This window comes from Cydia pomonella, chromosome 26 (genome assembly GCF_033807575.1).
Source record: "Cydia pomonella isolate Wapato2018A chromosome 26, ilCydPomo1, whole genome shotgun sequence".
Classification (NCBI taxonomy): Eukaryota; Metazoa; Arthropoda; class Insecta; order Lepidoptera; family Tortricidae; genus Cydia; species Cydia pomonella.
Genome location: NC_084728.1, coordinates 11,149,554 through 11,167,259, shown reverse-complemented (window position 1 = coordinate 11,167,259; position 17,706 = coordinate 11,149,554). Strand labels below are relative to the sequence as shown.

Here is a 17,706-nt window from a genome sequence, read left to right as displayed (position 1 = left end):
ATTGAATTATAAAGGTATAAGTACGTATCCGACATCCGATATCGAATCAGACAATGTGAACACACCGTAGATCTCCTCTCAAGATAAAACTCTTAAAAAAACTAGGTCTTTAAGCGGCAGAATCATTATCTAACATGCTAACCCGACTCTGTCTTATCCATTAGTTTGCATGATTATCAAAATATCGTGGGAAAGTGTTCCAAAAGAGTCAGCACACGCATATTGAATATCAACTACATCACAGCCACGAACCAGCGACACAGTTATCAGTTATCGACCTTAACTCTTTGCAATAAGTTTCACGAATGATCAATCAGTTATCTACGATGGTACATGATGTACCTGTACCAAGCGTGTTGAAATTTCAACTTTATCCTAATTCAGATAGAGTATATATTTGAAGCAGTCAGATCACTAGATGCTTTGTTTTAAACGCTCATTGTATTGATTGCCATTGATGTAATAGCAACATCAACCGTGCGTTATGATAATGACTTTATGTGGCATGTAATAAGGTTCAGATTTGATGGCATCGTGTTTCAGTGTTGTCCGTTTCGGGTTATTGTTTTGAATCGTTGTTCCTTGACCTTGACTGAGTGATAGATATATCGCGAACTTCCGTGTTCGGTCGATTGATTCGCATATGACAATATAGTTACTGCACTTCATGGGAATCGATTGGAATTCGTTTTCTAAAAGCAGACCCTACGTGACCCACGGACAGAAGGATTGTTCCTAAGTTAGAATTGACAAAGCAGATGCGAAAGTGCAAATATCACTTTTGACGTCGACTGTAGGGAATGCAATAACCGGGCGTTTTTCATTACCGGTAATTTACCGACGCGAGGTCCCACTAACCGGTTAACCGGTAAATTACCGGTTATACGTTTATGAAATAAAAAACATTGATTTTGCATTATTATTGATTGTGTCCTTATTTTCGTCAGTAACCTTTAAAAGTAATCAACAGCACGTTATAGAAACATCGACAAAACAAAATAATGAAAATAAACTATAAACATTAAACAAGATATATTTACTAATCATATTAAATAAAAAATCAAACATGTATCATTTCAAAGCGAAATGATCTTGTACATTAAATAAGCAACATTAAACTTTTTTAATTCTTTAAAAATCGCAGTAATCAAAGGGTAACAAAAAAGTGACAGTCGTCATTTAAATGTCACACACGTTTGCATTTACACATCTATCAATAATAATATTGTTATTAAAGTAACTAAAACCGTAATCAACATTCATTAAAATCTAGTAAATATAAGAAAATAGAATATTTAACAGCAAGATTAGTTTCATATCATTTTAACACTAGTTATTTTAAAATTGCACTTTAAGAGGCCGTTATCGATTTTAGTCGCAAAAATGTCAAATTGATAGATTAAGCGCATGAAATTGTACACCTTTTGTTAACTATTAAAAATAACAAGTACTGGTTTCTATTAGCACGTCTTGTTATCTTTCATTATATTTTTTTTTTTAAACAGACTCACTTAATTAGTAATGATTTTTTTTCTGATGGACGTTTAGGTAAACGCGCGAAAAGCAGTGATTTTGTCGATCTTATTTGTAAATTTCGTTAAGTTTGGACTGCTAAAAATGGTAATTTTGTATTACACATATCCTGTACTTCAACTTTAATAAACTACATTTTTGTTACTATAAATTTGAAGTAGTGTAAATGAAAGTTAGACGAAATCAATTTTCTCCAGAAATTACTTCAAAACAAGTGAGCATTTCTCTGAAAATTGACTTAATTTCAACGTAATTTTGATACTTAAACAATCTACAACATTTGCTGAAACTGTTCTTATACATCATTTTGTATAATTTACTACCATAATTTATATGAATTTTTAAAAACTATCCCTTCTCGTCACCTATTACCGGGGACGCACGCTTGCGACCTCATTATTAAAAGGCAAGATGAAAAAACGTGCTAATAGAAACCAATACTTGTTATTTAGATATTACGTAACAAAAGGTGTCCAATTACAACGACTAAATCTTTCAATTTAAATTTTTTGCTCTAAAATCGTTACCGGGCTCTTAAGATAGGAGTTGGAATCAGGAACATGTCATCATCAGATCATTCTGTTAATTATATATAAAATATAGAACGTTGCTTAGACATTCGTGAACGATATCTTGAACATAAGTAACCAGCGGTAGAAAATGTTCTTTCGCATTCCACACTTGTCTGACACTACAGACTAAAACAAAGGACACTGAACATAGTAAGGCGGATCGGGTAGGTGTGGCGAGAAGGGAAAGGGCGAGGGATTAGCGACCACTCATTTGTCACAAAACATTGCTTCCTAGTTCCTACTCCGACGAGATCATAAGATGCAGAAAAGTAAGTATTTTAAGTGTCTCTTCGTAATCGTAAACCGTAGTAATTGTTTTTTTGTAAGTACGAAGACATAGATGGGCTAATTCAACAGGTTGTTACATTTTTATTTGCCTATACAACGTTCGGTAAATTCCCGGTTACGGCTGGAAATTACCGGTATTTTACCGACTGTAATATTGGTCAAATTACCGGGTAACCGGTTAACCGGTTAACCGGTTAGCATTCCCTAGTCGACTGTAGAGTTGTCGACAATCGATGTAATTTCATACCGTGTTATACAAATTGAAAAATAACGCTATATTAAAGGAAAAAAATTACACGCTGACCTATATCGCGCTATATTAATATTTGTATATTCTGACTTATGCTGATATTTTGATACATTTAAATAATATGAGCATTTGTGAATTTTGTGATGTCTGTCCTTTGAAGCTTTGAAACCTCATTCAGGCTTACTTCTGAGAAAAGTACTTATCCTATATTTTACTCTCGGTTATTATAAATCAGTGTACTAAATGTTATCCAAATCTTTTCAGCCGCTTTATTGTGTGATGAGCATTAACCAGGCATCTACTGTATGTGTAATAACAGGCTGTTTAACAACTGATGACTAATATGTGTGTTTGTTTGTTTGTAGGGGTGCGGAGTTGGGCGACGTCAGTCTCCTGCGGCGGATGCCAAACGTCGAGGTGCTAGCTTTCAGGTAAGATCATGTAACGAAAATCCCTAAATTTTCGTGGTTTGTTACGGTTACAAATTTTAATGGGAGCTCGAAGTAAAAAGCGAACGTTGGGGAAACTTTAACCATCACTGTTTTCGTAAAAACCTGGGGGTTCGTTTCGTATGACACCCGCGTCAGTAAAAAGAATCAATGACAGTACACATTAAATTCGGCTCTTTAGTTATGATGCTACGGTGCAACATACTGCAGTCTACACAAACATACATATTCATTCATTTATTTCGCGACCCGTCTCCTTTCCGTAGTAGGGTATAAACGTTGAGTACTGCACTAGATGCTGTTGTTATCCTGAGCTTAGTAAAGCATGACTGGGGACGCTAATGATGTCAGATAATCCAATCAGTCGGTCGCGACCCGTCTGCCTTCCCGTAATAGGGTAAAAAGGTTGAGTACACTACTATAATTCACTAAATAGATGCTGTTGTTATCCTGTCAAAATGTTTTTGACGAAAAATATTATCCAATTAACATTGTTATGACGATATGAATATGACGTTACATTACAACTAATGCGTCAGGACACTTAAGTTTGAAATCCGCGTACCGTATTGCCTAAGAGCCCGTTTATGAGATTGTGCAACGCTTTCCGCTCTACGCTCCAAAACGCTCGGCCTTGCCTGTTGCCACCCCACGCACGAAAACGGCGGAAACTGATAGCACCGACTAGCTTAGGCTAACCTTACCATCCGCCTCAATTCCTCATTGTTCACTGGCAATTCAATAACCTTCTTGTTAATGACTTCATCCACCGATGGTTAATTAAGAATAATGCCATATCGGGATCCGACGCCGCACCAAGGTGCAAGATGTGGGTTACGTCATTACCATGTTTCTAGGCAAAATGATGGCAGGTGGACCAACATGTTAACGTAATGGTGGTCGCTTTCGGGGGTTCCGTTGGCTCGTAAGGGCTTATATGAAGATGATGATGAATGCTAATATTCAATACGCTGCCGGAAATTCTAGATCCAGCATGAAGCACGATCGATGGTAGTACCTTGATAATGCCACTCTTAGTCTGTTATTCCCGCTGCCGGCAAAGAGCAGACTCTGATATCTTGACCCTTCCGCCCCGAGGGCCTACCTCGAAAAGTGAAAATCAAAATTTCCTTATCTGCCTCTCTATCTCTATCTATTAGCATGGAAGAGCGATGAAGAGGCAGGTAACGAAACTTCGAGTTTCGTTTTAGCGGTGGGCCCTCTGATCACTACCGGCTGAATAGCCTTTTACAGCAACCTTGAGCACCGGCATGAGCAGAAGGACCCTGCTTGCGCCCCTGAACCCTGACCATCGTAGCGGAAAATTGTACATGCATTAGAAGACCTAGAGCTCTGCCTTACGACTTAGGCATTGGGCAACGCGCCACGCTCTAGTTAATGAAGCCTCGCTTGTTGCTACCTGACGCATGCGCGAGTAGCAATGCCGGAAGCTGATATACTGCGTTTGAACTGCAATCTACATGTAAATGTGAAATTTAGTGGAATTGTCTGACCGTCGGACAGTTTCCAAAATTGCGAAATATCAGATGGAATTTTTTTATTGGTTTTGTTACAAACTTTTGTATGCCGAAATATCGCAAACTTTTCATGGTTTTTGTATACCGTAATTTACGAGAACTTTCCCAACTTTTTGAAAACTTTCCGCAACTTGCGCTTCTTTAGACCTATTAGTTGTATTTGGCAGAGAAGTAGAAAGACGAAATATTTGTATCCGTTTAAAAATTGCAGTATCATGTCAGATTTTTTTAGAAAATTAATGAAATGGCAAAGACAACATGAAACTATTTATTCCACTTAGCGTTAAATTTCAGAGGAATATATTTTTCTTTCCAGCATAAACAAGATCCGCAGCCTACAGGACTTCGCCGGTTGCCGATTGCTACGGGAACTATACGTCCGCAAGAACGAGATCAAAGACCTGCGGGAGATCAGACATCTGCGGCATCTTCCAGCACTCACCTCGCTCTGGCTCGATGAGAACCCCTGCACACACCACCCACAGTGAGTACAATGGTTTGATTAATCCTGGTCACGGCACCATATTGCAATCCCGCCCTACCTTACATCCTTTCAACAAGACTCCTACGCATTATGCTACGGTTAACAATAAAACGCCACTTGTTGATATTTAACAAATTTGACACATATCATTAAAGAATAAGGATCAAAGGTTTGGCAGTGGGGTTTGGTATATGTACTTAGGTGTTGGGATTGTTGGAAATAAAAAGTTCAGACGCGGTAACAATAACAAATCTATATTAACACAACTCAATACTAAACTAACACTAATTACAATAATAATTAGGGGGCGATATATAAGCGAGCTGGACCGTTAAAGATAGGTACCAAGAGAACGCGAGGGAGCGATACGATATCAAGCTCAACCTGTGATAATAGGTACGAGACAACTTGTCGAGTTGACGTCTGACTACGAACTATCCTGACTCCCGCGATCCCGATGATTATAACCTTGCGTCAGGTACGCAATAGGAATAGCGGTACAGAACATATAACGGTTTCGCACATGGCGAATCCTAACGTTTCCCACGGATTACCCCGCTGGCTACAAATCAGTTAATTACTTAAAGTTAACAATATTCGGACACTGACAAAGAAATAAAACAAAGAGAGATTAACACAAAGGCGAGTGCCGACAAAGAGACGGAAACAGATAACTTATATTACAATGTTTTTACAAGCTCATCCCTATAACGATTATAATAAACAGTTAAGTATACTATTAACTAAAAGCACATTGCGCATAACGGGAAAAGCTAAATTAATACATTATTTATTAAATATCATCTAAAGCTTGGGCGAATGTAGGACGCAGTCCCTACAAAGTCAAATGGTGTTCTAAAAGTTTTAATTATGTTTTGAAAGAGGGCAGTAAATTTGCTGTGGCTACAACGTTTTATTTGACATTCCACCTCTATTTCAAATTCTCTTTGATATAGATTATGATTATCAAAGAGTAAAGTAAGTATATAATTAATATGCATAATAAATATTCTGTTTGTACACCTGTAAATGTAGTATTGGCGAGTCCATAGAAACAATAGTTACAATAGTAAATACTGGCAATGGAACCCATTTCTCATAAAGAATAAAGATTATGATTATTAATTTACAACACTTCATAACAGCTATTGCCTCTAGTACTGAATGTACAGATGGAGCCAGGTGGCTTGAAGGTTAGAGCATCATCGTATATCACGTGGCTCGATTGGCTTGTTAATAACATTATTTATTTGTGTTTCAGGTATCGACTAACAGTGCTCCGTAACTTGCCGCGGCTAGAAAAGCTCGACAATGTCGCCGTGCAACAAGAGGAGCTGGAAGAGGCGCAGCGCCGAGGTTCGCTCATTGATTCAGATGATGAAGGATATCCACAACAACAGGTATAACTGACGTTTATGGACTCTAGGCTGATTACACGGTTTAACTCACGTATTTTTGCGCGGCGTGTAGCAGTAAACGTTACTCACGCACTTGAAAATGGAGACCTGGGTTTCCGCAAAATGTCTGACTAAAAATACGTGCCTAAGGTTAGTATGACTTACGTCGTTGCAATAAGGGTAACTAGGAAAGTGTATCATGGATAGTTGAATGTCGTCGTGCAACAAGAGGAGTTAGAAGAGGCGGCTCGCTCATTGCTTCGGATGATGAAGAATACCCAGAACAGCATGCAACCACACAGCTGTACCAAATAAGCTACCGAAAGAAAGTTCTGTCTAAGGATTTATCGTTCGTAGACCGTAAGTTAAGTCTCCAGGGGCAGAGTGTGGCAATAAAATAAATAAAAAAGCCTTTTATTTCTTGCAAGTATGTAGTTACAATATCAACATGATTCCAACAACAAATGGAAGGAATATAGATAATTATGATAAATAGTCAAAAATGTCATTATTTTTACACAAATTGAATTTTTAAATAACACTAAGAATATTCCTACACTACGAAGCAAGAACCCCTTCTCGGGTAAATGCCTTCTCCAGAGAGAGGCATTTAGATCGGTCTTGTGCTGTTAATTGGGCCAGCAATTTTTGTAATGTCATCGGACCATCGCATGTACGGTCTTCCATCTTTGCGTTCGCCTGTCGGTCCGGGCCACAGCAGTACCATTATCAACGTACTACTCGTACTGGTGACAACATGGTGCTTATAAAAGCGCTGCCACATTGTGTCGGCAGCGACACTCAGAGAGACTCGACTATACATGGAAAACATTGAGGCAAGAGAAACACGTGCAGGCACTCCTCATACTATACTTATTCTCTATTTCAGGAAGCTTACGCGGAGAGCGTGCGGAGCGGCGGCAGCGCGCGCCGCGCCGCCCGCGCGCGCTCCAGCGACTCCAGCCCCGAGCGCGACTACGGCCGCCCCGAGCCCGCCTGCCGGGACCACCGCCCCGAGCCCGCCTGCCGGGACCACCGCCCCGAGCCCGCCTGCCGGGACCACCGCCCCGAGCCCGCCTGCCGGGACCATCGCCCCGAGCCCGAGCCTTACCGGGACCATCAGAGACACGACCAAGTAACTATCTACTAATAACATTAAAAGCACCAAGTCTTAGGTAAACGATTTATTAAGACCGACGCTAACGTTGACGCGAGAGCTATCTTGACTGCTCGCTCTGATGACAGCCGCGCTAGCTGAAACAGTGCATGGCCACTTTATGAATGAATTCCATTCAAAATGTGTCCAAGTCCATGTACTTTATGAACAAATTCTATTCATAAAGTGAGTATGTACTTTTGGAAACAACACGCCAAAAGTGTCTGTCACCCTGTACGCCCGAAAAGTGACAACAGGCGATATAAAAGCGACCGTACTATCTCTACTGGAATACTTTTCCAAATAGGAATATATCTCTACAGTTCGCGTGCAAAAGTATATGTCACAATTCTACACATAGAGACATAACTTTTTTATTAAGTTATGAGAGAATACCATACTTACTTATAATACCATACCATAATAGTCTGATCCGCTACCTTTGATGCTGACTGTACTGACCTTTATTTAGCCGCCGTTGCCTGCACGTAGGCAACTCGCATACTCGCAGGAACAGCCTTGTCGGGACCATCAGATACAAGCAGGTAACGACGGCTAAGTGAACGATCGCATATCACATCTCCAGACGCTCAAGCGTCTATAGGCTGCAGTAACCGCTTTCCGTCAGGCGAGCTGTAAACCTGTTCACCGCTAACGTGGTGTGATAAAATTCATAATTTTTCAGCGCAGAGAGTTTCGGTATCGTCTTGGCTCGTCTCAATCGTTTTTTGTCAAGTTCTTAAATTCGTCCCGTTCTGCTTTCGTCACCCATTCTTCATTCGTCACTTTTGTGGGTCGTCTATTTCTTATTCCGGCTCATTTCGGTATTCGTCAACATCTTTGGGCATGTTCGATGTAAATCTATGTTGTTTTCAGACTCACTACTTATTCGTAAATTCGTTGTTGGTCCTATTCGGTTTTTGTCAAGTTCTTAATTCATCTCATTCTGCATTCGTCACTTTCACTGGTAGTCTTTGTCATCTTTGGTCATATTTGTTGTTTGTCTTTTCCTAGCCTAGGGCAAGAAGTAATGTATGTCTTCATTTCCTGATTTATGGAAACAGCCCTAATGATTTCGAATGAGGTTAATAAAGAATGTGTCCAATAAAAAAATATATAAATTCCAAAAACAACATACACTAACATCGAACATGCCCAAAGAAGATGTTGACGAATAACGAAATAAGCCGGAATAAGAAATAGACAAACAACAAAGATTACCAATCACGAAAGTGACGAATATAAGAATTTGACAAAAAACGATTGTGACGAGCCAAGACGATACCAGAGTTTCGATCGTTATGTGTTTTATTTATTGTTACCATAAAAATGTATGTATGATTTTATTGAAACATGTTTGGGTCTTAGTCTTAGTTATCTGACATGAAACAGTAATAAAACGAAGGAACCTTTTACGTCCTCCTACAAATGAAAAAATGAATATTAGTATGTGTTGTAAACTAACAAATGTTGGTCTTTCATGTTAACAAATAATCGCGTACTACAGAATTATAGATGTAAGTCCGACTAGAGGCCGTATCAGACCAGATGCACGTAATTGCGACGTTTATAACGTCAGCGTCAATCTGTACGAGTTTACGCATTTTGATTGTACTATTAAAGAGTTTGATTTCTGTGCTACTTCGTACCTCGTCACAATGACGTTGAATATGAAAACCACTAGTGGGAATAACTAGTTATGATTCTTTGTATTACTATGTAAATATAATTATTTCGACACAAATCTTATTAACTTTATGTTTCGTTACATTAAATTATTTATTTAATTTAACAATAGACTATGAATCGAAAATTTGTCATATTAGGAAAACTTAAAATGTCGAAAAGTAACTGGGATCAAGATTGTTTAGCTCAATTATACTTTAAGCAAAACCGGCTGCTAATTGTTTTATTAACCTGTTGTAAAAAAACCATTAGCGATATCATTCATCGGTGCAAAGAATATTTCTTCAACTATATCTCAGGTTATTGTCACTAAGACAAGGTACATAATGGTACAAAAATCTAATGCCTTTACCATACTGTGTGTGCCTGCAGTTATAGGTTAACTTTGCCTTGTTGATAACTGAACGTGTGTGAGTGTGTATGTGACTAACCGAGCGGGCATGTCGCGACAGGGCAGCGACAGCTCGGAGGGCGCCGCGCCCGAGCCCGAGCCCCGGCCCGACCGGCAGGACCTGCAGGTGAGGCCTACATATGGTCTACATACTTACGTGTTTCATGAAAAATACACGCTTAGATGACCATTCTTCCTACATCTTCATTTTACTGAGTTGCTCCACATAACCACCGACGCCATAAACATTATATGTATGGTACGAGAGTTGAGGTGAATGATTACACACACAGCCATTGGAAAATAGACAGTGAATGAAGGAATGACTGAAGCGATTTATATAAATACTTAGTTTAAAGAAAATATTAATCTTGCAGTTGACTGTTGAACTTACCACCGGTACGAGAATAACACCTATTTCAAAATCCTGCTCTCATTACATGATAAGTTGTTTTGTATGTGACCTCAACTTTATTGCCTATACGTATACCACAATCTCCTTCACCACCATCCACGTCCACTAACAAGTAACAACAATTTTTGTTTATTTCGTTGTTGTTTGGTAAATCCTGTTCACGGCACCAAATTGTAACTGCACCTTAGGTTTGGGCTCATGGTTTGGTTTTGTTGTTTTATTTCCTGCTTGTGTGGTGTAGTGGCTAGCATTTTATGTTGCTATTTCTGTTGTAGTGGTTTTGGTTCTGCATCAACAAATTCGTTGTAAAGATTAACACTACAAAAACATTAGCGCAAGAAACTGTGCGATATTGTTTTTTATTTTTATTTTTTTAGGCATAAGAATAGCACTATGTTTCATTAATTTGTACTTATGCTGCAAGTGTTATTTCGACAAATAGGTAAAGTGACATGTGTATATTTCATCGGTATATAGGGACCGTGCGCGTTGGAGGGTCTGCCATCTTGTGGCCTGAATCGGAACCATAAACATGCACATTTACACGTCACGTGTTTTCTTGTGCATAGTAGGTTCTGCCATCTTGTGAGCTACATCGGAACAATAAACATCACATTTACGCCTCGCGCCAAAAATCTGACGGCTCCTGTGCTGCCTCCTACAGTTCATGCACGCTCCCTATTGTTAGTACCTACTAAGAAAGTACCGCTTCTTGTCTATATTGAAATGTTTTAATACACTAGAAAAAACTTAGGCCCGAGCGCCACGAAAAACGTTCCAAGCTTCATCAGCGATAGTCCATTCGCTCATTTTTTTCTTGTAGATGAGGTAATAGAACATTTTTAGAAACGACTACTTATTAACAGTTTAAAGGCCGTTTTGTTTCGCGTAGCAAATACAAAGAAAAAAATAAGTTAAATTTCCAAAAACCTAACCGTGATGCTCGTGTCGTAGTGTCCACTATCCCCCACGCGGCGAGCGGCGCCGCCGCGCGCGTCGCCCGACGACGAGCGCCTCGAGCACCCCGCCGCCATGACGCGCTCGCAGTACGAAGTAAGTTCACACACTATTAACACTGTAATGCAACGCTCTTATAAATGCCATCGGCCATCATGCTTTCTATAGAGATGTAGGTTCATATATACTGTTGTGGTCTCCTTCACTCATCGACGTTGGCGTCTTGACGTCGTACGCGGCATTCAAACGCTTTGCTACGCGTCTCTAGTTATTTCGAACGATTGCAGCGTCGTGGTCGCCACATACAAAATGTCGAAAAATAAAATAAAAAAATAAATATTATAGGATATTATTACACAAATTGACTAAGTCCCACAGTAAGCTTAATAAGGCTTGTGTTGAGGGTACTTACACAACGATATATATAATATACAAATATTTATAAATACTTAAATACATAGAAAACACCCCTGACTCAGGAACAAATATCCATGCTCATCACACGAATAAATGCCCTTACCAGCATTTGAACCCGGGACCATCAGCTTCCTAGGCAGGGTCACTACCCACCACGCCAAGCCGGTCGTCAATTAATAAAGATGAAGACGATTTTTGATAGATTCAGTGAAAACTTTTAATGCACTATACGACAAACATGCCACCAATATTAAGTGGTTTATGGTACCAGGGTCCATGTGTATGGGTGTATGAAAAAATCTAAAATAGTTAGCCAAAATTTCGAATGCACCTTTTTCGTCACACGACTCGACACGTCACGTCGACACGACACGACAGTTCGTCTAACTGTGCTCAGTTTATATTTAAATTGACTTTTCTCAGTTTCCTCTTGGTTCTGAGCAAAAGGATAGGGTCATAAGACGCTGTGTCGTGCATTCAGACGTCGATCGGAACATTGACACAGACCTTGCGTATAACATAAAACAGGAGACCATAGCCTTAGGGCCAGTTATACCGACATATTTCGTACATCGAGTTGACAATATATTTTTGAAACGCTGGTTCGTAAAGATGTTAGTTAGCTCGAACGTACCAACCACAATTAACCGACTAATTATAAACGCAATGAGTAGAGAACTGAAATCTTCCTTTCAATAACAACGAACGAACTAAACGACGTATAATTTATGACGTTGATTAGAACGTCCATTAGGGTTGGTGCAACTGGCCCTTAGTGTTGCGAGTTAGAGCTAGTTACGAGTCTAATTAAGATTCGTGAGTCTTCACGACTTTTTGGCCGTTAAGGTGTTAAGAACATTACACTTAAAGAACACAAAAAAACGAGATTAAATTATATCGCATGAGGAGATGTGAGGAATCAATTAGTAACATTGGTTGTAATGTAGCGGAGCAGAGTGGAAATTGCAACCAATGTTATTGGTTGATTCCCCACATCTCCGCTCCGCTTCGGCTCAGTGCTCCGCTTGCCACTAGTCTTTATTAGGCATCGAATATTTAAGACTCGAAATTAGCACTAACTCACAACATTAGCGACACTGCACTGTTTGTGCAAGTACAGCTCTGTAAATGTAAGTAAAATAACATTAAAATCACTAATACTTTAGTATTTAACATATTAAACGTAACTGTAGTTTGAGCTCTTAATTCCACGTTCTCATTTCGATTAATTGACTGTAGTGCCTGTAGTCTAACATCAAAGTAAAGTAAATAAAATCACAAAATGAGTAGGTATTTAAAATAAGTGCTTTAACCGTAACCAGTCGTTTCGTTGGTAATTCTGCCGAACAAATTACGTTTTTACATTAATAAGCTTTTTAAATATTTAAGGGTTCATTTTAAAATAATCAAATCGTACATTAGATCGGCGGAAATATACAAAAAAACTACATTGTAAATGAACCTTTGATGTTTGCAATGCAAACTTTGCATAGGTTGTGGACCGCGGAGTCAGGGTGTCATTTTCCAACAATTCCAACTTATACCTAAAAGTTGTCTGGAAGAGATCGCTTTTAAGCGATAAGACCTCCTGTTGTTTACCTCTTCTTTATGTGTTGTATTAATTGTATTGTTTCTGTATTGAGGTGTGCAATAAAGAGTATTTGTATTGTATTGTACTTTTTGGCTATTAAATAAAAATGGATTCGTTCGAAGTACGCCACGGACACCACGGTCTACGCCTTGTAGGCACAGTATAGTAATATAGTCCTATCACTTGAGTTAGTCGGTCGGTGAAGCCATCGCGTGGTTGCTTTTTAGGTCTAGCGAAGGTAACTTATTTTCGGACTAATTATGGTAATTTTTACTAATTTAGCATACTACACATCGCGCACACCGTAATAATTTTTCACCAGCCGCCTAAGTTAAGTGGTAGAGTCATAAAACAGAAGTATGTAGTATTAGTAGTTTCGGCAGCTAGTCGTACCGGTACAGGTAGAGTAATGTTGTTGCAGCCGCGCTGGGCGCGCGAGCGAGAGCGCGAGGCGCCGCTGCGCCACTCCGTGTCCGCGCAGAGCGTCAAGGTGAACATGAACATACGGTAGCTAGTCGTACCGGTACAGGTAGAGTAATGTTGTTGCAGCCGCGAGCGGGAGCGCGAGGCACCGCTGCGCCACTCCGTGTCCGCGCAGAGCGTAAAGGTGAACATGAACATACGGTAGCTAGTCGTACCGGTACAGGTAGAGTAATGTTGTTGCAGCCGCGAGCGGGAGCGCGAGGCACCGCTGCGCCACTCCGTGTCCGCGCAGAGCGTCTAGGTGAACATGAACATACGGTAGCTAGTCGTACCGGTACAGGTAGAGTAATGTTGTTGCAGCCGCGAGCGGGAGCGCGAGGCACCGCTGCGCCACTCCGTGTCCGCGCAGAGCGTCAAGGTGAACATGAACATACGGTAGCTAGTCGTACCGGTACAGGTAGAGTAATGTTGTTGCAGCCGCGCTGGGCGCGCAGGCGGGAGCGCGAGGCGCCGCTGCGCCACTCCGTGTCCGCGCAGAGCGTCAAGGTGAACATGAACATACGGTAGCTAGTCGTACCGGTACAGCTAGAGTAATGTTGTTGCAGCCGCGAGCGGGAGCGCGAGGCACCGCTGCGCCACTCCGTGTCCGCGCAGAGCGTCAAGGTGAACATGAACATACGGTAGCTAGTCGTACCGGTACAGGTAGAGTAATGTTGTTGCAGCCGCGAGCGGGAGCGCGAGGCACCGCTGCGCCACTCCGTGTCCGCGCAGAGCGTCAAGGTGAACATGAACATACGGTAGCTAGTCGTACCGGTACAGGTAGAGTAATGTTGTTGCAGCCGCGCTGGGCGCGCAGGCGGGAGCGCGAGGCGCCGCTGCGCCACTCCGTGTCCGCGCAGAGCATCAAGGTGAACATGAACATACGGTAGCTAGTCGTACCGGTACAGCTAGAGTAATGTTGTTGCAGCCGCGAGCGGGAGCGCGAGGCACCGCTGCGCCACTCCGTGTCCGCGCAGAGCGTCAAGGTGAACATGAACATACGGTAGCTAGTCGTACCGGTACAGGTAGAGTAATGTTGTTGCAGCCGCGAGCGGGAGCGCGAGGCACCGCTGCGCCACTCCGTGTCCGCGTAGAGTGTTAAGGTGAACGTACGGGGCCAAACGGCAGCAACCATGTTTTTCCAACAATGGTGGACATTTTAAAAGGGGCTAACTAAAAAAAGAGGTTTTTTGGGAAATTCCCTGACTTTAGTTGCTACATGGTATGATTGTACAACATCCTGCTACATTTTTGTGAAAAAGTATGCTTTGCTTTATCCTTCCGAGCCGAAGAGAACATGTCATTGGATTTTTATACACACTTTTATAATATAGGTCCAACCTGATTATACAGGGTGATTCAGGAGACGTGAGCAGGATCAAGCTTGAGCATTCAGTAAGTTATAAGCAACTGTTTCGTACCAGTATCTGTGAGATTAACGTTCTTTTATTTTTTACTGTTCAAAAAAAATGTTTTAATTTATTTACGCCATGTATGGTCACCCTCTTTGTTTTCTCCATAACAAGTGACAAATTGAATGTCATCGGAGACCGGTTACTTTTGAAAAATCGTATCTCACTCAAGTGTGACATTTTGTTTTCTTCATAATCAAACTGCTGTCATAACGGTTAAAGAGGTTTTATCTTTCTTAATTAAGTGTTGTAGGGTGTCCATGATTGTAGATTATCAAATTTGTCCTTCCCAAAAAGTTAAATAACAGAAATAAAGCGAGATTGTTTTACTTAAATATGATGATGAACGGTTCATTAACATTTACTGATTGTGTAGGCTTAGTCCTGCTCACGTCTCATGAATCACCCTGTATATATACAGGGCGTCCCAAGACTATGGGACATCAAGGGAATGTACCTTAAATATAAGACATAGGATATTTTGCTAAAAGGTGACTTTATTTTATTTTCAAAACTCAGTAATACTGCATTCAAAGATTTTTTTTAAATAAGTTACTTTGTCTGGAAATCGAACCAACTCAAATGTGAAAAAAAACACCCTGTATTTTTATGATGCCAATCGAAAGAATGCATAAAAAATAAGTCATCTCAGAAATATGATATCGCAAAAGAAATAAATAGAGTAAAATTTTTGATTAAAATTTCAAGATTCGGTTTAATTCCCTGAAAAAGTAAGAAATTTTCAATTTTTTTTTAGAAATTCCTTGAATGTAATATTACTTACTTTTAAAAATAAAATAAAGTCTTCTTTCAGCAAAATATCCTATCTACGATACTTTCCCTTGATGTCCCATAGTCTTGGGACGCCCTGTATAGTTAAATTTATTACCTTTTTATATTTGTGTATGTCTATTCATTGTATGCCACACCATGACACCACACGCACATTTGTAAGCTTTAGAAATTTAACTCACGCGACTACTTATTAACTATTATACATTGCACACAGATCGCAAATTCACAACATCATGTCATCATCATACTGTACATAGTACATACATGAGTTTCAAAAAAAAAAATTCACTTATCGTGTATTGGATGCAGTTATTGCTACAAAAACTTGATGTTATACCCATTCTCGTTTTGCCGTATACGTATCTAAATAATATTCGATTATCATTTTTCAAAATAAATTTGCCTAATCGATTTGAAGTCATATACTGTTTCTGCTTATTTTTACCTTAGTAATACATGGTTAATATTCTTCGGGTTTCTCTTGCCTATACTGTTTTACTATTAGTAGGTAACTGCTTTCGCAGACAGACGACACAACTCTAAACTCGACGTAACGTGGTCATCAAGATATTGCAACATAATAATTTGTACAGGAGTACGCGTACGCGATGAACGGAGAGTGCAGGCTCGGCGTGACGTCCCCGCACGAACAGTACTGCGAGCGTGGCGATAACAGGTATTACATACAATACACCCTGTTTATATTAATACATTTGTACAGTCACGTCTGAAAATATCAATACGGACAAAGTGCTAAAAATATGTATACACAACCTTATTGCCCATATATTAAGGTAGTGTATACATTTTTTGGCACTTTGTCCATATAGATATTTTCAGACGTGACTCTACATCTGACAAACTTTAATTGGGATGCGATGATTAAAAAAAATACATGTTCATGTGACCACTGACGGTCGTTCCATGGCGATACAAACGGCTGGCGATTTTTTAAATTCAAAATAGTATCTAAACTATCATCTGACGGTTTGAATCGGGATGCGTGTCACTTAGTTGCATGACGTATTAGATTTTTGTAATGTCGTGTAAACATATTTTAAAAGAAAATTAATATTTTTTTACGCTTCCATTCCTCATCCCTCAATCTACCAAGGGAGCGACAACTGCCGCCCATATTCATTGCGCATCGCCTTTAACCACTTTTCGAATTAACACGCGGGAAGCTATTTGTCATGAAAATCTGTTCCTGGCTCACGGGCTAAAAGCTGAGATAACAATATTAACAATTGGTTGCTCTTTTACGACTATAACGATAAAAAAATGCCCCTTTAATTTTCAGATCAGAATACACACCCAGCACCGTGGGGCGAGGTGACTGGGAGCGCGAGCGAGACAGGGAGTTCCCGCGCGAGCGAGATGCACATAGTGCAGGGTTCCCTTCCGCTGTCATGGGAGAACATCGCGGTTTCACCCGCCGGCCTGTCACACGGGTAATTAAAATCAAATCAAATATCATTCATTTTCGGCTACCCACTAAAGCCCATAGATACGTTAGGAAAGTTTATAAATTGTCCTTAACAATGACAGCTCTTTAAAGTTGAAGGTTTGAAATATGCACCTTGGAACCATCCCTTTGATTTTGACAGAACTCGAACCTGTTATCGGCCGTGCTGTGCCTGGTGAAAGAGCTGGACTATCCGTCGTTAGAGGTCGCCGAGATGGCCGTCAGGTAATAAACATTGCCGTCACATATTTGCTTTTTCATTTTAGAGTTAGATCATATACAATGTCCGAATATTATTTAAGAGTTCATCATGACGATTGAAAATCTAAGAAAATTTTAATCATACCCATTACCTATACCCAAAGCTTGAAAAATAAAATGTGTAGTGCTTCGCATATTTTGGTACCCTATTGTTTCTTTGAGTGGAACATAGTAAAATTTACATTTA

General features: G+C 40.1%; 1 protein-coding gene across 6 annotated transcripts in view; it reads left to right on the top strand.

Moving 5' to 3' along the window:
• LOC133532282 (cilia- and flagella-associated protein 410) overlaps nucleotides 1-17,706 on the top strand; it is a 43,521-nt gene that overhangs the window by 24,004 nt on the left and 1,811 nt on the right. Inside the window, exons 2-11 of one of the 6 annotated variants that reach the window (XM_061870879.1) lie at nucleotides 3,009-3,074; nucleotides 4,947-5,114; nucleotides 6,376-6,514; nucleotides 7,401-7,646; nucleotides 9,806-9,871; nucleotides 11,114-11,212; nucleotides 13,546-13,614; nucleotides 16,387-16,469; nucleotides 17,094-17,244; nucleotides 17,401-17,483. In XM_061870879.1, coding sequence (XP_061726863.1) covers nucleotides 3,009-3,074; nucleotides 4,947-5,114; nucleotides 6,376-6,514; nucleotides 7,401-7,646; nucleotides 9,806-9,871; nucleotides 11,114-11,212; nucleotides 13,546-13,614; nucleotides 16,387-16,469; nucleotides 17,094-17,244; nucleotides 17,401-17,483 — 1,170 coding nt within the window. The remainder of the gene's footprint in view (nucleotides 1-3,008; nucleotides 3,075-4,946; nucleotides 5,115-6,375; nucleotides 6,515-7,400; nucleotides 7,647-9,805; nucleotides 9,872-11,113; nucleotides 11,213-13,545; nucleotides 13,615-16,386; nucleotides 16,470-17,093; nucleotides 17,245-17,400; nucleotides 17,484-17,706) is intronic. The other 5 variants (XM_061870881.1, XM_061870882.1, XM_061870884.1 and 2 more) reach the window with 5 other exon arrangements.